This window comes from Coregonus clupeaformis, chromosome 12 (assembly GCF_020615455.1).
Source record: "Coregonus clupeaformis isolate EN_2021a chromosome 12, ASM2061545v1, whole genome shotgun sequence".
Taxonomy (NCBI): Eukaryota; Metazoa; Chordata; class Actinopteri; order Salmoniformes; family Salmonidae; genus Coregonus; species Coregonus clupeaformis.
In genome coordinates this window covers 17,479,768-17,501,315 of record NC_059203.1, presented here as the reverse complement: position 1 = coordinate 17,501,315, position 21,548 = coordinate 17,479,768, and the positions used below count along the sequence as shown (strand labels likewise).

The 21,548-nt window shown below is 42.1% G+C and overlaps 1 protein-coding gene across 1 annotated transcript; it reads right to left on the bottom strand.

The window, feature by feature from the left end:
- Positions 1-4,045: 4,045 nt before the first annotated feature.
- On the bottom strand, positions 4,046-17,540 carry gmppb (GDP-mannose pyrophosphorylase B). Its single transcript, XM_041891884.2, has 9 exons — positions 17,353-17,540; positions 16,286-16,507; positions 15,651-15,731; positions 15,502-15,550; positions 9,446-9,588; positions 7,401-7,559; positions 6,349-6,555; positions 5,562-5,744; positions 4,046-4,402 (listed from the first exon to the last, which is right to left on the bottom strand). Exons 2-9 carry the CDS (start codon positions 16,412-16,414, stop codon positions 4,271-4,273), a joined length of 1,083 nt encoding a protein of 360 aa, XP_041747818.1. The 5' UTR covers positions 16,415-16,507; positions 17,353-17,540; the 3' UTR covers positions 4,046-4,270.
- Between the last annotated feature and the right edge of the window lie 4,008 nt (positions 17,541-21,548).

Genomic DNA, 21,548 nt, shown 5'->3' with positions numbered 1-21,548 from the left:
TCTTTCTAACTGTGCTCTTTCCCAAAAGCTCCCAACATACAACCTATATACTTATTATGGACACAGTATGCTTACATTATTAGCTATCTTTGTTATTATTTGTTGTTATTTGTTATTAGTCCCATCCTTCAACTCTATTCAATACCTCCCATCTATCTCTTAACACCATCCATATAGGATTTCTATTTGCCATATATATTTCAACCGTACTGTGATGTTTTACAAAAGTTCTGAACCTTTCTATTCTCATTGCTTCTACAGATTGTGAATTAAAAATAAACATTTTTGCTAAAAGTATTATTATATTATTGATTGATTGACTATGACTTTTCAGATCACCCAGTAATGCTATCTGCAAGGTTAGTTCCAGGTAAATATTGCAATCCTTTAGCCATTCCTGGACCTGTGTCCAAAAACAAGCTACAAATGGACAGAACCAAAACAAATTATCTAATGATTCTATCTCTTCACAGCAAAATCTGCAGAGCTGGGAAGATTGTATCCCCCATATAAATAACATTCTATTGGTAGCAAGAATTTTATATAATAATTTAAATTGAAAGATTCAAATTTTTTGAATCCGGTGTCGTTTTGCGTGTCAGTTCATAAACACTATGCCATGGGATCGGTACGTCAAAGATCTCTTCCCAACTATTTTGCAATCTATATGGGACGGCTGTCAATCCTTTGGTCCTTAAGTGAAACTGATATACTTTTTGATTTATCACAGTTTTCCTTAACCAATTATGTTCTTTAATGCAAGGCCGACAGACAAGTTCCTTACTTTCTCCCCCTTCAACTTTCCTCTTCCACTTTTGCGGTAAGGCTGCAATTATTTGGTTGTAATTTTGGGTAGAGCAGACATTTCCATATGTTTTTGTTAGCTGCATGTGCGACATAACTACACCAGTCCTACCGATGATATCATTTACGAAGATTATACCTTTTTTAAACATTCTGTCAAAAAATAAAGGTTTTTTGTCAATTAGTATATTTGAATTTAACCACAATATTTGTTGCATTATTTGTTCTGTCGTTTCTGGAGGATTAAATTGAAATTGCAACCAACTTTCTATGGCTTGTTTTAGAAATAGTGACATTTGGGAGATTATTTCCTTTTCAAATAACTGAAAGTGAGAGGTTGTAATCTGAATAAAGGGAAAAAGGCCTTTCTTGAACAGTGGGTGAGACAATCTTACTAATTTGCTTGAGAACCAGTTCGGATTTAAGTATAACTTTTGGATGACTGAAGATTTTAGTGATAGGTCTAATGCTTTAATATTTAATAATTTCTGTCCTCCGAATTCATATTCATTATATAAATATGCTCTTTTAATTTTGTCTGGCTTGCCGTTCAAATAAAATTGAATATTTTTTTCTCATATAATTTAAAAAACTGTTTGCTAGGCGTAGGCAAGACCATAAGCAAATAGGTAAACTGGGATAATACTAAAGAGTTAATCAGGGTGATTTTTCCACAAATTGACAGGTATTTTCTTTTCCATGGTAGTAAGATCTTATCTATTTTTGCTAACTTTCTATTAAAATGTATTGAAGTGAGATCATTTATTTCCTTCGGGATATGTATTCCGAGTATATCTACATCACCATCAGACCATTTTATTGGTAAACTACATGGTAATGTAAAAATTGTATTTTTTAGTGATCCAATACGTAATATAGTACATTTGTCATAATTTGGTTTTAATCCAGAGAGGTTAGAAAATGTATCTAGATCCTCTATGAGGCTGTGGAGGGATTCTAGTTGTGGATCTAAAAGAAAACATGAATCATCTGCGTACAATGACACCTTTGTTTTTAAGCCCTGTATTTCTAATCCTCTGATATTATTATTGGATCTGATTTTAATAGCTAACATCTCAATGGCCACAATAAATAGATATGCCGATAGTGGACAACCTTGTTTCACTCCTCTTGACAGTTTAAAACTTTCTGAGAAATAGCCATTATTTACTATTTTACACCTAGGGTTACTATACATGATTTTGACCCATTTTATAAGAGATTCTCCAAAATTGAAATGCTCCAGGCATTTATATATAAATTCCAGTCGAACTTTATCAAATGCCTTTTCGAAGTCTGCTATGAATAGCAGGCCTGGTTTCCCATATTTTCCATAGTGTTCTATTGTTTCCAATACTTGCCTTATATTATCTCCAATGTATCTTCCATGTAAAAAACCTGTCTGATTAGAATGAATAATATCCGACAATACCTTTTTAATTCTATGCGCTATACATTTTGCTAGGATTATTGACTGCTGTCGCAAGTTCCATTAATGACCCATTCATACAGAACACTACCCAGAGATATGACAGCCATAAAAGTAGGTACGGTAGATGTGATTGAGAGATGCTTATCACTCTTATTGATATTGTTCATCAATCATTTCAAACAATGTCACATTCATTTAGACAATTGTGTGATAGAAAAATACAAAAACACAAGGAGTTGTTCAATCAATTAATTATATTAATATGATAATAAAACTACTTTATTAAAGGTGTTCATTTCATTTGGACATTAACACATCAGTGGCATCATCAATAGTTACGATTTGATTGATAGATCCACTGATAGCGTCGGGGACATGGTGATTGACACATCACCATCGGTTAGACATGGGATACATTGAAGAAACAATCTTTACACCTACCTAGTCGCAAAATTCCTGTAACTTTCCCAAAAATTCCCTGGTTTTCCTCAAATCCTGGTTGGATTTCCTGGTTATTCCCTTGTAAATTCCAGGAATATTACAAACACGATTTCTGGAAAAAACTGAGAATTTGGGGGAAGTTACCGGAATATTCAAACCTACCCCTCACCTTTAGAATAGAAAGACAACTTTATATTTTACAATCTGGACATTTAACTGCTAACCCTCTATATCTCAGTACTCTAGTGGTCTTGGGGGGGGGGGGAAATTACAATAAGATCAGTCATTGACAAAACAATTCCTTTTAAAAAAAAAGACAAGCAATAATAAACGGCTTCTGAAAAGGTGTTGAGGCTTTGGATGAATCTCAAAAGTCCTCGATTCCTCACATCCTCTCCTCAGCTCCTTCTCAACGTGTCAGAAGGAAGGACTTTTAAAAGAGCATCCTTTGGATTATGAAATTAAATGGAATGGCTCACAAGAATGGCTGGCAAAGTGATGTTTCAGACACGGTCGGTCTAAAACATCAGCTCAACAGAATCCTTAAAGCTCAAACCAAAGTACTCTATTCTATTGACCAATGACAGCACAGCAAGTAGACTGGCGGCAGGAGAAGAGGTCGGCATCAGAGCATAAAACACCCCAAAGTGTAGTGCACTACTTTTGACCATAGCACTATGGTATAGAACAAGTCACTTCCTCCCATGGTCAATTGCTGTGTAACGCATAATGAATCTCCACAGCTCTCTCTGGGTGCGTCCCAAAAAAAATAGCACCCTATTCCTTATTATAGGGCACTACTTCTGACCAGAGCCCCAGTCAAATGTAGTGCACTAAATAGGGACTAGGGCCCTTAAGACCCTGGTCAGGAGTAGGGCATTATATAGGGACTAGGGTGCCATTTAATTTCTCAGGTTCGCTCCACCATACTGGCAGGTAGCCAACCCAGAATCAACCCCTAACCAATCAACCCAGACCATCCCAGAATCAACCCCTAACCAATTAACCCCTAACCAGCCAACCAAGACCAGACTCAACCCCTAACCAGCCAACCCAGACCATCACAGACTCAACCCCTAACACCTGGTGTACATATAAGAGGATTGGATAGTGGTCAGCAATATGGCAAAAATTGATCCTTTATTTATAAAGGTTTGCCTTTAGACACAAATATCTATTTTGCAAGAGAGACCCGTTAAAAAAAACTATCTCATCAGAAGGCAAGGTGATGCTACTACCATCCTGCTGGTACCTTGACTATCTAAATCTTTCAGATCTACTCAAGAGCCTAGGGTGGAGGAGCTAGGAATTGACTCTAGACCAGGCCCTAGCTAGCCACTTCCCCTTGGCTTAAAATGTAAACCCCCCCCACTACCCAGACCCTAGCCTGGGTACCCTAGCCTGGGTACCAGTCTGTTTCTGCCATCATTCCACTCCTCCATGCTAAACATACAGCACATGACAGAGGACAAGGAGCGGAATGTTAGCAGAAACGGACTGGTACCCAGTACAACCACAACCCATCTCTGTGGCACTTAAAGCGCTTGAGGCCGGTTCTAATAAAGCGCTGTTGGCCCGTCTGTTGTTCTAGAACTACATGATGATGCGTGGTTCAGGCACCGAGTCGGTGATGGACTTGTGAGGAAGCACGTTGGCACCGTTGAGGTAGAGCTCATCGTTCACAATAACATCCTCCCCCAGGACTGTCACATTCTCCATACGCACCTGAGAGAGAGACAGAGAGAGAGAGAGAGAGAGAGAGAGAGAGAGAGAGAGAGAGAGAGAGAGAGAGAGCAGAGACAGAGACAGAGACAGAGACAGAGACAGAGACAGAGACAGAGACAGAGACAGAGAGAGACAGAGAGAGAGAGAGACAGAGAGAGACAGAGACAGAGAGAGTTAGAGAGAAGCCATAGGACACATACTGTATACATGTGAAATACAGACATTTATTCATAAACTTTATTTCAAGTGTTTGAGCTGAGGTGCGTTTGATGATTTGGCTTGGCGTTTGGGCCTAATCATTGTTCACAGACCACTGGACATTATGGAGATACTTTTCAGTGAGGGAATGAGCACATTCAGGGACAAACACAGATATGATCAAGACAAGGAGAAACCAAATCAGATTTTCTGTTTTACTGAATATTTAATTATAGATCAAACAGAACTGAGTCACAACAGGCTGCGTTTACACAGGCTGCCCAGATCAGCTCCATTTGCAAACGATTGGGTAAAAGATCAGAATTGGGCAGCCTGTGTAAACGCAGCCATGCTGTATTTATCTGAAGTATGGCTTTAGAGTCTGCAGACTTTTTTGGGGAAAATTCCATTGTGTCATATCCTGTGTACCAGACCCAACTTAAACCAAGCACATCAAGTATGTGTGATGTCACACGTCCATGTTACTCAGGCAGGGTGTGTGCTGCCATCAGTGGAGTGAGTCAAGTTAATGAAGCAGTAGACTGTGTCCTATACACCCCCCCCCAAAAATACAACATTTCCTGTTTTATATCACAGCTCTTCTATTCATATATATAGTCAAAATCAAAACACATTTACTCATCAAGGCCTATTTACATCAGCAGTTGTCACAAAGTGTTTTACAGTAAGCCTTTGAGTATGGTCTACTCACCCACTGTCCCTGTGTGTGTGTGTGTGTGTGTGTGTGTGTGTGTGTGTGTGTGTGTGTGTGTGTGTGTGTGTGTGTGTGTGTGTGTGTGTGTGTGTGTAAAGATTGAGTCTAGTTAATAAAGCCGTAAACTGTCCTCTACTCCTCTTTCACACAAACAAATAATATCTCTGTGGTATTATTACACAGACACAACTCAATATTCAACATGGTCTAAAAATCACCCACTGCGTGTGTCTCTTCTCTACTCACCCACTGTCCTACGGAGGAGCTCCACCCTACGATGCAGGACTCTAGCCAAGAGTGTGATCTGACCCTTGACCCCTTCAGTACCGTACACCTTTTTATCCTGACCCCGTCCTCCAGCACCACGCCGGCCCCGATGGTGACGTTGGGCCCGATGGTGCAGTTCTCCCCTATCTGGGCAGTAGGGTCCTGGAGCAGAACAGAGCAATGGCAGGTTAGAACAGGGCATGTATTCGTAAAGCCGATCTTGGATGAGTTACTTCCTGTCCATATATAATCTTATTCATTATGATCTAAAAGGCTGATTCTAGATCAGCACACTGAAAACAGGGAGCCTGGTAGGTTATATATGCTATTCAGATGAGGCGCCCTCTGGTGGAATGTGTGTGTAAGTGTAGGGACACACTACGTGTGTAACTTAGTTATACAGATAGCGTGGCCTACAATCTTACGCCAGTGTCTGTCTATATTTTGTGGCTTGGTCCAGAAACAAACCCTAGGCCCTCGAGATCTGAAAAGGTGTCAGCAAAATGGAGGAAATACCACCAAGCCAAGCAGAGGGCAGCAAAATGGAGGAAATACCACCAAGGCAATCAGAGCGCAGCAAAATGGAGGAAATACCACCAAGCCAATCAGAGGGCAGCAAAATGGAGGAAATACCACCGAGCCAATCAGAGGGCAGCAAAATTGCGGAAATACCACCGAGCCAATCAGAGGGCAGGGTGGAGCTACTATCATATTACTTCCACATATGCTATGTTTTTTTCAGATCTGCCCGTCTTGGTTGACTCACCACCAGTACGTTCCCCAGGAACCCAGGCCCAGTCCTCAGTCTGTCAGGCGTGTGTTGTCGAACAGACTGCAGGTACATACACATCCCTGTCAGGAAGTCCTTGGGCTGACCAATGTCCATCCAGAACCCTTGTAGCTCCATGGCGTAGAGATGGTTCTCCTCAGCCATCAATGGGAAGATCTCCTTCTCAATGGAGGTGGGCCTGAGCTGGAGGAAATACAACATACACTGAGTGTACAAAACATTATGAACACCTCCTCTTTCCATGACTCTTTCCAAGTGAATCCAGGTGAAAGTTATGATCCCTTATTGATGTCAAATGAGGATTTTTAAGCGTTGAGGCATGGAATGTGTAGTGTGTGCCATTCAAAAGGGTGAATGGGCAAAACAAAATATTTAAAGTGCCTCTGAACGGGGTATGGTAGGTGCCAGGCGCACCAGTTTGAGTGTGTCAAGAACTGCAACGCTGCTGGGTTTCTCACGCTCAATAGTTTCCCGTGTGTTTCAAGAATGGTCCACCACCCAATGGACATCCAGCCAACTTGACAACTGTGGGAAGCATTGGAGTCAACATGGGCCAGCATCCCTGTGGAACGCTTTCGACACCTTGTAGAGTCCATGCCCCGACGAATTGAGGCTGTTCTGAGGTGTTCCTAATGTTATGTACACTCAGTGAACATGCCACAATCCACTTTTTTAGCACACAATTTTATCCAACGTGACTTACAGTACAGTGAGTGAATACATTTTTCAGAAGATCGGCTGAAGGTTACAAAATAGATTCTAAATAGGATCCATGAAAGAAGCGGCAGGTAGCTTAGTGGGTAAGAGCGTTGTGCCAGTAACCGAAAGGTCGCTGGTTCTAATCCCCGAGCCGACTAGGTGAAAAATCTGTCGATGTGCCCTTGAGCAAGGCACTTATCCCTAATTGCTCCTGTAAGTCGCTCTGGATAAGAGCGTCTGCTAAATGACTAAAATGAAGCTGTTTCTTTACTAGCTGTGTTGAAACATCATATTATGTGATAAATTAAGAGTTTTCCAACTGCACTAACCTCGATCCTCTGGAGCATGGTTGGGCTGAAGATGTACATCCCTGCGTTGATCTTGTTGGAGACGAACACCTGGGGTTTCTCCACAAAACGGTGGATTCGTCCGTTCTCTACCTCGTACATCACCACACCATACTTAGACGGCTCCTCTACCTTCGTTACCTAGGAACAGACGTGTGCGTGCTTATTTGAGATTGACTACATTGCAGTCCGTAAAAATCACCTTGCATCACTAATGATTAGAGCTCTTGTCTTGCTCAAGCTGATCCCCTGAAACATTTTCACAGTGCTGATTGGCTCTACAAGGTTCTATCCAGTAACAACCCATAGCCTCTAAACACAGCTGATTGCGTATAAACCATTGTGGTAGTATTTCCACCTTGCCCTCTGATGAGCTGGGTGGTATTTTCACCATATGGCTTACACCTAGCCAATCCTCTCAGATCTACAACAGTGCATTTGGAAAGTATTCAGACCCCTTCCCTTTTTCCACTTTGTTCCTTACAGCCTTATTCTAAAAAATGATTAAATCAATAAAAATCCTCAATCTACACACAATACCCCATAATGACAAAGCGAAAACTGAAATTCCTTATTTACATAAGTATTCAGACCCTTTGCTATGAGACTTGAAATTGAGCTCAGGTGCATCCTGTTTCCATTGATCATCCTTGGAGATGTTTTTACAACTTGATTGGAGTCCACCTGTGGTAAATTCAATTGATTGGACATGATTTGGAAAGGCACACACCTGTCTATATAAGGTCCCACAGTTGACAGTGCATGTCAGAGCAAAAACTAAGCCATGAGGTCAAGGAATTGTCCGTAGAGCTCCGAGACAGGATCGTGTCGAGGCACAGATCTGGGGAAGGGTACCAAAACATTTCTGCAGCATTGAAGGTCCCCAAGAACACAGTGGCCTTCTTCATTCTTAAATGGAAAAAGTTTGGAACCACCAAGACTCTTCCTAGAGTTGGCCGCCCGGCCAAACTGAGCAATCGGGGGAGAAGGGCCTTGGTCAGGGAGGAGACCAAGAACCCGATGGTCACTCTGATAGAGCTCCAGAGTTCCTCTGTGGAGATGGGAGAACCTTCCAGAAGGACAACCATCTCTGCAGCACTCCACCAATCAGGCCTTTATGGTAGAGTGGCCAGACGGAAGCACATGACAGCCCGCTTGGAGTTTGCCAAAAGGCACCTAAAGGATTCTCAGACCATGAGAAACAAGATTCTCTGGTCTGGTGAAACCGAGATTAAACTCTTTGGCCGTGAATGCCAAGCATCACGTCTGGAGGAGACCTGGCACCATCCCTACGGTGAAGCATGGTAGTGACAGCATCATGCGGTGGGGATGTTTTTCAGCGGCACGGAGTGAGAGACTAGTCAGGAACGAGGGAAAGATGAACGGAGCAAAGTACAGAGAGATCCTTGATGAAAACCTGCTCCAGAGCGCTCAGGACCTCAGACTGGGGCAAAGGGTCACCTTCCAACAGGACAACGACCCTAAGCACACAGCCAAGACAACGCAGGAGTGGCTTCGGGACAAGTCTCTGAATGTCCTTGAGTGGCCCAGCCAGAGCACGGACTTGAACCCGATCTAACATTTCTGGAGAGACCTGAAAATAGATGTGCAGCGACGCTCCCCATCCAACCTGACAGAGCTTGAGAGGATCTGCAGAGAGGAATGGGAGAAACTCCCCAAATACAAGAAGACTCAAGGCTGTCATCACTGCCAAAGGTGCTTCAACAATGTACTGAGTAAATGGACTGAATACTTGTGTAAATGTGATTTCAGTTTTTTATTTTTGATAAAATGTGCAAAATTCTAAAAACCTGTTTTTGCTTTGTCATTATGGGGTATTGTGTGTAGATTGAGGGGAAAAAACGATTTAATCTATTTTAGAATAAGGCTGTAATGTTACAAAATGTTGAAAAAGTCAAGGGGTCTGAATACTTTCCGAATACACTGTTCAGGAGTATCTAGGGTGTAGGAGTTATGGGTTGTTACGGTTTATGGACAGGGCCAACATTAAACAGTTTAACTTTTACCACAATGGTTCCCTCTCTGCCGTGGTGCTTGTGGAACTTTAACATGTCCTCGAAGGGGAAGTCACAGATGACATCACTGTTGAGGACGAAGAATGGCTCGTCGTTGTCTGTTAGCAGCTCTCTGGCCAGAGCAAGAGGACCGGCTGGGGGACAAGGACAACACACTCTGGGTGAACAATTATATTCTATTAACTTTGTGTATTATCCGTAAGTATAAAGGACATACAAACTTGGGGGGTGAACAGTTCAATTCTATTCAATCAACTAGATTTTTATGCCTATAAAAAGGATCCATTGCTGCTGGGCTGAAAGTGTCCGAACACCATAGATACATTCATTCTGCAGCATCAGAATGTCCTCACATTATGTTGTAGCTCATGAGTATGTCCTGAACATGTGACCACTGACCACCAGACCATTTCACAGTCAGGAAAATCCTGTCCCTATTCATGAGCAAAGAGGACCATGGGAAAGCCCTAAAAAAGGCATTGACAGACTGGTAAGATTGTTGAGCGTCTGCCGGCCCGATAGTACTTAGCACCTCTGAACAGAGTGCCGGCCGTAATTTGCAAACCGATTCTATAATAAACAACATGCAAAAAATTTCAACGATTTTACTGAGTTAGTTCATGTAAGGAAATCAGTCAATTCTTAGGCCTTAATCTATGGATTTCACATGACTGGGAATACTGATATGCATCTGTTGGTCACAGATACTGTACCTTCAAAAAAAGGTAGGGGGCGTGGATCAGAAAACTAGTCAGTATCTGTTGTGACCACCATTTGCCTCATGCAGCGCGACACATCTCCTTTGCATAGAGTTGATCAGGCTGTTGATTGGGAAACCCAGCCGCGAGCTGCCCAGCGACGCGAGCCTACCAGACGGGCCAAATGCCTTTCATGCTCGCTTCGAGGCAAGCAACACTGAAGCATGCATGAGAGCACCAGCTGTAGGGAGGAGCAACAGCCTATAGGGAGGAGGTCAGAGACCTGGCAGTGTGGTGCCAGGACAACAACCTCTCCCTCAATGTGAGCAAGACAAAGGAGCTGATCGTAGACTACAGCAAAAGGAGGGCCGTACAGGCCTTGCGACATGGGGCCGTGCATTATCATGCTAAAACATGAGGTGATGGCAGCGAATGAATGGCACGACAATGGGCCTCAGGATCTCGTCATGGTATCTGTGTAATGATCATGCTGTTTAAATCAGCTGCTTGATTTGCCACACCTGTCAGGTGGATGGATTATCTTGGCAAAGGAGAAATGCTCACTAACAGGGATGTAAACCAATTTGTGCACAACATTTGAGAGAAATAAGCTTTTTGTGCATATGGAATATTTCTGGGATATTTTATTTCTGCTCATTTTTGTATTTATTAAGGATCCCCATTAGTTCCTCCCAAGGCAGCAGCTACTCTTCCTGGGGTCCAGCTACATTAAGGCAGTTATATACAATTTAAAATATTACATGACATTACATTTCATAACACTTTTCACAACACATTAAGTGTGTTCCCTCAGGCCACTACTTCGCGTATGCGTTGGTCTGTGCCTGTGTGTCTCTTCACAGTCCCCGCTGTTCCATAAGGTGTATTTTTTAACTGTTTTTTAAATTTGATTCTACTGCTTGCATCAGTTACCTGATGTGGAATAGAGTTCCATGTAGTCATGGCTCTATGTAGTACTGTGCGCCTCCCATAGTCTGTTCAGGACTTGGGGACTGTGAAGAGACCTCTGGTGGCATGTCTCGTGGGCTATGCATGGGGTGTCCGAGCTGTGTGCCAGCATTCCAAACAGACCGCTCGGTGCATTCAACACGTCAACACTTCTTACAAAAAGTCAATCTCTCCTCTACTTTGAACCACGAGAGATTGACATGCATATTATTAATGTTAACTCTCCATGTACATTTAAGGGCCAGCCGTGCTGCCCTGTTCTGAGCCAATTGTAATTTTCCTAAATCCCTCTTTGTGGCACCTGACCACATGACTGGACAGTAGTCCAGGTGCTACAAAACTAGGGCCTGTAGGACCTGCCTTGTTGATAGTGTTGTTAAGAAGGCAGAGCAGCGCTTTATTATGAACAGACCTCTCCCCATCTTAGCTACTGTAGCATCAACATGTTTTGACCATGACAGTATACAATCCAGGGTTACTCCCAAGCAGTTTAGTCACCTCAACTTGCTCAATTTCCACATTATGAATTGCAAGATTTAGTTGCGGTTTAGGGTTTAGTGAATGATTTGTCCCAAATACAATGCTTTTAGTTTTTGAAATATTTAGGACCAACTTATTTCTTGCCCCCATTCTGAAACTGACTGAAGCTCTTTGTCAAATGTTGCAGTAATTTCACTCTCTGTAGTAACTGACGTGTATACAGTCGTGGTCAAAAGTTGAGAATGACACAAATATTAATTTTCACAAAGTCTGCTGCCTCAGTTTTTATGATGGCAATTTGCATATACTCCAGAATGTTATGAAGAGTGATCAGATGAATTGCAATTAATTGCAAAGTCCCTCTTTGCCATGAAAATGAACTTAATCCCAAAAAAACATTTCCACAGCATTTCAGCCCTGCCACAAAAACGACCAGCTGACATCAGGTCAATGATTATCTCGTTAACACAGGTGAGAGTGTTGACGACGACAAGGCTAGAGATCACTCTGTCATGCTGATTGAGTTAGAATAACAGACTGGAAGCTTTAAAAGGAGGGTGGTGCTTGAAATCATTGTTTTTCTTCTATTAACCATGGTTACCTGCAAGGAAACACGTGCCGTCATCATTGCTTTGCACAAAAAGGGCTTCACAGGCAATGATATTGCTGCTAGTAGGATTGCACCTAAATCAACCATTTATCGGATCATCAAGAACTTCAAGGAGAGAGGTTCAATTGTTGTGAAGAAGGCTTCAGGGCGCCCAAGAAAGTCCAGCAAGCGCCAGGACCGTCTCCTAAAGTTGATTCAGCTGCGGGATCAGGGCACCACCAGTGCAGAGCTTGCTCAGGAATGGCAGCAGGCAGGTGTGAGTGCATCTGCACGCACAGTGAGGCGAAGACTTTTGGAGGATGGCCTGGTGTCAAGAAGGACAGCGAGGAAGCCACTTCTCTCCAGGAAAAACATCAGGGACAGACTGATATTCTGCAAACGGTACAGGGATTGGACTGCTGAGGACTGGGGTAAAGTCATTTTCTCTGATGAATCCCCTTTCCGATTGTTTGGGGCATCCGGAAAAAAGCTTGTCCGGAGAAGACAAGGTGAGCGCTACCATCAGTCATGTGTCATGTGTCATGCCAACAGTAAAGCATCCTGAGACCATTCATGTGTGGGGTTGCTTCTCAGCCAAGGGAGTGGGCTCACTCACAATTTTGCCTAAGAACACAGCCATGAATAAAGAATGTTACCAACACATCCTCTGAGAGCAACTTCTCCCAACCATCCAAGAACAGTTTGGTGACGAACAATGCCTTTTCCAGCATGATGGAGCACCTTGCCATAAGGCAAAAGTGATAACTAAGTGGCTCGGGGAACAAAACATTTACATTTTGGGTCCTTGGCCAGGAAACTCCCCAGACCTTAATCCCATTGAGAACTTGTGGTCAATCCTCAAGAGGCGGGTGGACAAACAAAAACCCACAAATCCTGATAAACTCCAAGCATTGATTATGCAAGAATGGGCTGCCATCAGTCAGGATGTGGCCCAGAAGTGAATTGACAGCATGCCAGGGCAGATTGCAGAGGTCTTGAAAAAGAAGGGTCAACACTGCAAATATTGGACACTGTGTTAACAAACCTCCAAACGAGCTTCAATTCCATACAACACTCCTTCAGTAGCCTCCAACTGCTCTTAAACACTAGTAAAACTAAATGCATGCTCTTCAACCGAACGCTGCTTGCACCCGCCCACCCGACTAGAATCACTACACTCGACGGGTCTGACCTAGAGTATGTGGACAACTACAAATATCTAGGTGTCTGGTTAGACTGTAAACTCTCCTTCCAGACTCACATTAAGAATCTCCAATCCAAAGTTAAATCTAGAATCGGTTTCCTATTTCGCAACAAAGCCTCCTTCACTCATGCTGCCAAACATGCCCTCGTAAAACTGACTATCCTACCGATCCTTGACTTCGGCGATGTCATTTACAAAATAGCCTCCAACACTCTACTCAGCAAATTGGATGTAGTCTATCACAGTGCCATCCGTTTTGTCTCCAAAGCCCCATATAATACCCACCACTGTGACCTGTACGCTCTTGTTGGCTGGTCCTCACTACATATTCGTCACCAAACCCACTGGCTCCAGGCCATCTATAAATCACTGCTAGGCAAATCCCCGCCTTATCTTAGCTCATTGGTCACCATAGCAACACCCACCCGTAGTCTGCGCTCCAGCGGGTATATCTCACTGGTCATCCCCAAAGCCAACACCTCCTTTGGCCGCAATTCCTTCCAGTTCTCTGCTGCCAATGACTGGAACAAATTGCAAAATCTCTGAAGCTGGAGACACTTATCTCCCTCACTAACTTTAAGCATCAGTTGTCAGAGCACCTTACCGATCACTGCACCTGTACATAGCCCATCTGAAATTAGCCCGCCCAACTACCTCATCCCTATATTGTTATTTATTTTGCTCATTTGTACCCCAGTATCTCTATTTGCACATCATCTCTTGCACATCTATCATTCCAGTGTTAATACTAATTGTAATTATTTTGCACTATAGCCTATTTTATTGCCTTACCTCCATAACTTGCTAAATTTGCACACACTGTATATATATGTATTTCTGTTGTATTTTTTGACTTTGTTTTGTTTTACCCCATATGTAACTCTGTGTTGTTGTTTTTATCGCACTGCTTTGCTTTATCTTGGCCAGGTCGCAGTTGTAAATGAGAACTTGTTCTCAACTGGTTTACCTGGTTAAATAAAGGTGAAATAAAAATAAAATAAAATAAATTGACTCTTTGCATAAACTTAATGTAATTGTCAATAAAAGTATTTGACACTTATGGAATGCTTGTAATTATACTTCAGTATACCATAGTAACATCTGAAAAAAATATCTAAAAACACTGAAGCAGCAAACTTTGTGAAGACCAATACTTGTGTCATTCTCAAAACTTTTGACCACGACTTTAGTGTTGAGTCATCTGCATACATAGACACACTGGCTTTACTCAAAGCCAGTGGCATGTCGTTAGTAAAGATTGAAAAAAGTAAGGGGCCTAGACAGCTGCCCTGGGGAATTCCTGATTCTACCTGGATTATGTTGGAGAGGCTTCCATTAAAGCACACCCTCTGTGTTCTATTAGACAGGTACCCCTTTATCCACAATATAGCAGGGGGTGTAAAGCCATTACATATATGTTTTTCCAGCAGCAGACTATAATCAACAATGTCAAAAGCTACACTGAAGTCTAACAAAGGAGCTCCCACAATCTTTTTATCATCAATTTCTCTCAGCTAATCATCAGTAATTTGTGTAAGTGCTTGTTGAATGTCCTTCCCTATAAGCATGCTGAAAGTCTGTTAATTTGTTAACTGTAAAATAGCATTGTATCTGGTCAAACAATTTTTTTCAAAAGTTTACTGGTAACAGGTTGATTGGTCAGCTATTTGAGCCAGTAAAGGGGGCTTCACTATTCTTGGGTAGCGGAATGACTTTTGCTTCCCTACAGGCCTGAGGGCACACACTTTCTTGTAGGCAAAGATTGACGATATGGCAAATAGGAGTGGCAATATCGTCCGCTATTATCCTCAGTAATTTTCCATCCAAGTTGTCAGACCAAGTTGCTCATGAAACAGTGTACATGTAGAAACTCACATCCGTCAGTCGCCAACGGCGGGTGGTCCCTATAACACACCCCGCCGACAGCAAGCCAACGGCGGGTGGTCCCTATAACACACCGCGCCGACAGCAAGCCAACGGCGGGTGGTCCCTATAACACACCGCGCCGACAGCAAGCCAACGGCCCTGTACTGTGCACACCGACAAACGGTCTGGTGAGATTTCTCCCTAACTTGTAGTAGCAGACTAATGACTGTATACGCCGTACCTGTTCCAAGTGGTTCCTTCTCGTGTGACAGGGAGATTCTAATACCAAGCTGTAAAACAGAAACAGTACGTGGGTCAAGTACTTAGTTTAGACAAAAAGCTAAAATACAAAAAAACAATAGATACATTGACAACAGGAGAAAGCCTTACCCTCTCTTCCTGAACCCTCATCTCTCGCTCCAACAGATCTGACATGTAACTCACAGCCAGGATTACATGGTTAACTCCAGCCTGTCGACAGTCAGACACAGAATAAACAACATACACAGACTTGGCCTTGGAGTCCAACGGCAGAGGAATACTTCCAGGTCTTGTTTAGGCTAGTGGCCACTTTGCTTTCCTGGATATTGTATATTGCATTGTACTAGAGTAGGTAGGTACAACCATTTACACTGTACATGTGAATGTTACAGTAGATTTATAATCCATCTACCAGATAGATTATAAATCCATGATGTATGAATGTACATGATGGCAGGTTGTACGACTCACTAGTCAGCCTTTGGGCCCAACAGCAGCCAGAGCAATAGACTCACTAGTCAGCCTTGAGACCCAACAGCAGCCAGAGCAATCCTTCCAGGTCTTGTTTAGACTACTAACAAAACAGTGCTCCTGCTTGTTGTCAATGAGATGTTCTCCCATGTTAAATTGTGTAAACAATACGTATGCATACTGTACTAGGTACAGCCAATCCATCTACACTGTACATGTGAATGTTACAGTAGGTCGATTATACATCAATGACGAATGAATATTCACAATGACAGGTTGTAAGAGTCACTAACCTTGACCAGGGCTTCAACTTGATGCAGAAGGATGGGTTTGTTGGCAAACTCCACCAGTGGTTTAGGAACACTGAGGGTTAGAGGCCGGAGTCTGGTTCCATAGCCACCCACTAGGATCAGAGCTTTCATCTTGGCCCAGTACGAGATGGGGTCATCAATGGGTTAAAGAGAGCAGGGTGGCAGCAAGCATCAAATCCTGGGAGATTGAGGTTAGAGTGGCGCCTAGATACAATAATAATCGAAACAAGAGCGAGTCATCGATTACTGTACTAAAGCAGTCATACACATTCAACAACAGTGGATTCAGAGGTGACGCTGTTAAAGAAGTGTGTTCAGAAACATTTGTTGTTTAGATTGAATTGTATTGACCAAACCAGGGCTGAACATGTGTAATCTTAGGTTTACCCCTTTAAAAAAAGTTATTCTATGTATAGCAGTCTAGTTGTGCAAGTGTTGACAGTTTCGTGGGCGGTCACCCTCATTCACTCCCCTAGTAAGCGATTGCCCTTGATGGCACAATGCCAATAGCCTTACAACATCCTAGAAACCATTTAATTGTACATGAATACACCCCAGTCAGCTAACTATCTGCACCTTTACAGGTGCTATTTTTCTGACTTCCTCATCCTAGGAGCAAGCTAGCTGGTTAGCTAACTAATTGTCTGTCTAGACAAATACACCAAGATAATAACAAAGGATGTTCAACTGATATGAGTAAACCATCACAGTGATTTCAACTCACAGGCAGCTAATTTAGTTAACTACCTAAGTTAGCTAGTTAGCGTCCGGTCTTGGTTAGCTAGTTATCGAAGCTAGCAAAATAAATGAAACATGAAACTGGCAAATGAAATAAACATCAAGCATGATTGCTAGTGAGTTGAGGAACTTCAAACGATCTACTGAAAAGAAAGATAAATCTAGAAAGAACAAACTCTAAATCACTAGCTAATCAAACTTCATACAGCTACCTAGCTAACGTACAGTAGCTAGCTAGCCAACAATCGTTAGTTGGCTAGCTAGCTGGATGGTAGCTAAAACAACAAAGTACAAAGACAAACAAAACTCACTCATAAAAGTTAATCAACCCTTTGCCAACTTGTTTCTTCAAAGCGTCAAGAAATAGGTATAACTGACCATGTAGCTATATGCCACGTAGCCACTAAACAACATGTAAAACGGGTTTTAAATCCTTGAATGACAAGACAAGAAACACTTCAAAATCTGTCCGAGTGGGCGGATCTAGACCACAATGCCTTTCGACTACAACTCGTAACGTCAAGGGACATTGGAATAAAAGATGCCCTTCACATTTGCCGGTGTGGCTCAAAATGCATAAATGTGAATATAATGTGAATTATTTGAGACTATAGGAGTGCATTGTTTTATCATGATATCCAAACATGCGTTTTACTTTGCCTTTTATTAGCAACCCTAGCCGATAATAGAAAAATAAATAAAAATAAATGTCTCAAATCCTTTTTTTGGCCGCGCCCCTTTTTATTTTTGACCAATCAGAGAAAAACAACGTGGCTAGGAAGTGCTGTCAAAATGGCACTTTATTTATTTATATAAATGTTTGTCTTACAATATTGTTTATTTAAGTGAATGGACATGCAAACAAACATCGACAACCTGCAAAACATAACAATTACCACAATATGTGAGTAAACGACAGTGATTGGGACCCCCAAAATGGCATAACATGATAGGTGGTCAACGTCTGAGGTATCATAATGGGCGCGTTTTGAGTGGTAACAGAGAGGAAGAGGAAGAGGAAGAGGAAGAGAGAGGCCCAACTCTCCCGCCAGCAGGTGGAATTTTTTCTCCCACCAAGCAAGGAGTTTTTGTGTGGAGGTCAATGAGAGTGTCGAATTTGGTCAACAAAAAAATTAATGGCTTACTTGCTACGTGAGGTTTATTTGATCTAATAGAAGTTTCATAATGTTTAAGTTGTTATGAGTGTACTGATATAAGTAGGACACGTGACATCCTGGCAACTTGGAGAAAAAACACTTTATATCGGAGTTGTCTCGAGATGGATATGAATATTCATGTTATGAGGCTAGTAGCGTAGACTCTCTCTCTCCATTGAATTCATGCGGTTGACGTCAACAACCCTCATCGAATATTCAAAAAATAATTACAATAATGAGATGTATCCACCAATCCAAAGAAAGGATTGGCGGGCGCTAGACAGCCTGCCATGCTGCTTTGTCGACAACCACTCCTATTGATAGGGCGGAGAGACGTGTATCTTGTCAGTATAGAGCCCCACAGTGGAAGTGTCATAATACCCATAAAACCTAGCGGTCAAACAGGGAAATTTTCCCAATTGTTTTTCCACCATTCATTTTAGAATCACTTAAAATAAGGGCTGTGTTTTGTGTAGGTTTACTCTGGCTGACGTTTTGATAACCATATACATTTTATCTCGGACAAGGTGACTTTTATCAATATATACAGCTTGATTTACGCTCAGATTCGAAAATGCTAATTAGTATCAAAGTAGACGTCATGCAAGAGTCCAAATCCCTGCATGCTCCTGCAGGTCATCTCTAGCTGACACCTTTTGCTAACAGGGACTGTGTAAATGTAGAACTTCCTCAAGACAATTCATAGAATTGTCAATTTAAGGAAATGTAGCCAATTTATTCATTACTAAATGTAGTTAACATCTGGCACATAAGAATGGCAGAATATAACATTCCTTTTTTGAAGTTCGTCCAAGTGTTTTTTGCACAGAGATTTTTTATTTTATTTATTTAACTAGGCAAGTCAGTTTAGAACAAATTCTTATTTACAATGACGGCCAACGCTGGGCCAATTGTGCGCTGCCCCTATGGGACTCCCAATCACAGCCGGTTGTGATACAGCCTGGAATTGAACCCATGAGTCTGTAGTGACACCTCAAGCACTGAGATGCAGTGCCTTAGACCGCTGCGCCACTCGGGAGAGATCGAGATCCTCTGTCCAACTTTTATCACCCAAACTCTCCTGTCGGATTGATCTATAGTTATGCACATGCGCAAACTGGATTTATGTACAATTATAAACTGGGTAGTTCGAGCCCTGAATGCTCTAATTATGTTGGTTGTGCCTAAGAACAGCCATTAGCCTTGGTATATTGGCTGAGTGGCGCAGCGGTGTAAGGCTCAGTGCTTGAGGCGTCACTACAGACATCCTGGTTCGATTCCAGGCTGTATCACAACTGGCCGTGATTGGGAGTCCCATAGGGGCGGCGCACAATTGGCCCGGGTTTGGCCGGTGTAGGCCGTCATTGTAAATAAGAATTTGTTCTTAACTGACTCGCCTAGTTAAATAAAAATATATACCACACCCCCTTATTGCTTAATTATAAACTGGGTGGTTTGAGCCCTGAATGCTGATTGATTGAAAGACGTGGTATATCAGACAGTGTACCATGGGTATGACAAATGTATTTATACTGTTCTAATTACGTTGGTAACCGGTTTATAATAGCATTAAGGCACCTCAGGGGTTTGTGGTATATGGCCCACTTAATGTACCACGGCTAAGGGTTATTTTTATTTATTTTTTATTTATTTTACCTTTATTTAACTAGGCAAGTCAGTTAAGAACAAATTGTTATTTACAATGACGGCCTACACCGGCCAAACCCGGACGACGCTGGGCCAATTGTGCGCCGCCCTATGGGACTCCCAATCACGGCCGGTTGTGATACAGCCTGGAATCGAACCAGGGGGTCTGTAGTGACACCTCAAGCACTGAGATGCAGTGCCTTAGACCACTGCGCCACTCGGGAGCCAAATCTAATTTTGCTTCTTAGCCTACGTCGTTACAAATTATGTCGATAATTCGCTCCATATCGTTATGGGAAAAGGATTCATTGGATAAATGTGGCAACTCCTCTCTTGCTGCAAAACATTTTGGGGGGAGGGACTAGTTTTCAGGCCTTGTGGGCAGGTTTTGAGTGCTCATTGGGCTAGATATTTTAGCTAGACCTGGCAACAATGATGACATGATGTATACAAAAGGTCACCAGTGAACCCAGTGATTTTTACAGGCTCACTAGTGAACCAGTTCCTAGGTTTATTGTACAAAGAGTCATTTTTTGATCTTGACATTTCTTTTTACTGTCTTCATGGGGGAGTAACTTTACATCAGATTGATCTTAAATTGGTCAGCAATATTGAAAACAATATTCAATAACATTGAATGCATTCAATTCTCCAGCTTTGCATTACAGCGATCAACATTGTATTGCTTTGTAGTGTAGAGAGGTGACCTAGCTAGCTACAGGTTTTCATTTCTACAGGTTTTGGTAGATAAATGTTTTTTTAAACAATACATAGTATTGTATGAACTGAACAGACGCCTATCGTTTGTGAATAAACACATTTAAAATATAAAAAAGTTTTAGAATGTTTTATAGAGTTCTTATGTTGCAGTCCTCACTACAACAAATAAATACTTACATTTATTTTTGTCCTTGAAACATTACATTGATATACTGTAGATTCCTATGGAGCCTGGTTCTTATGAGGAGCATCATAATGGCGGATGGTGACTTCAGAACAGCGCCCCCTGTCAGTCTTCTAGTGAATACAGTACCGTGCAGTACCGAAGAGCCCTCACTGCTGCTCGATCATCCTACTTTTCCAACTTAATCGAGGAAAATAAGAATAATCCAAAATTTCTTTTTGATACTGTTGCAAAGCTAACTAAAAAGCAGCATTCCCCAAGAGAGGATGGCTTTCACTTCAGCAGTAATAAATTCATGAACTTCTTTGAGGAAAAGATCATGACCATTAGAAAGCAAATTACGGACTCCTCTTTGAATCTGCGTATTCCTCCAGGGCTTAGCTGTCCTGGATCTGCACAGCTCTGCGAGGGCCTGGGATCGGGAGAGACACTTAAGTGTTTTAGTACTATATCTCTTGACACAATGATGAAAATAATCATGGCCTCTAAACCTTCAAGCTGCATACTGGATCCTATTCCTACTAAACTGCTGAAGGAGCTGCTTCCTGTGCTTGGCCCTCCTATGTTGAACATAATAAACAGCTCTCTATCCACCGGATGTGTACCAAACTCACTAAAAGTGGCAGTGATAAAGCCTCTCTTGAAAAAGCCAAACCTTGACCCGGAAAATATAAAAAACTATCGGCCTATATCGAATCTTCCATTCCTCTCAAAAATTTTAGAAAAAGCTGTTGCGCAGCAACTCACTGCCTTTCTGAAGACAAACAATGTATACGAAATGCTTCAGTCTGGTTTTAGA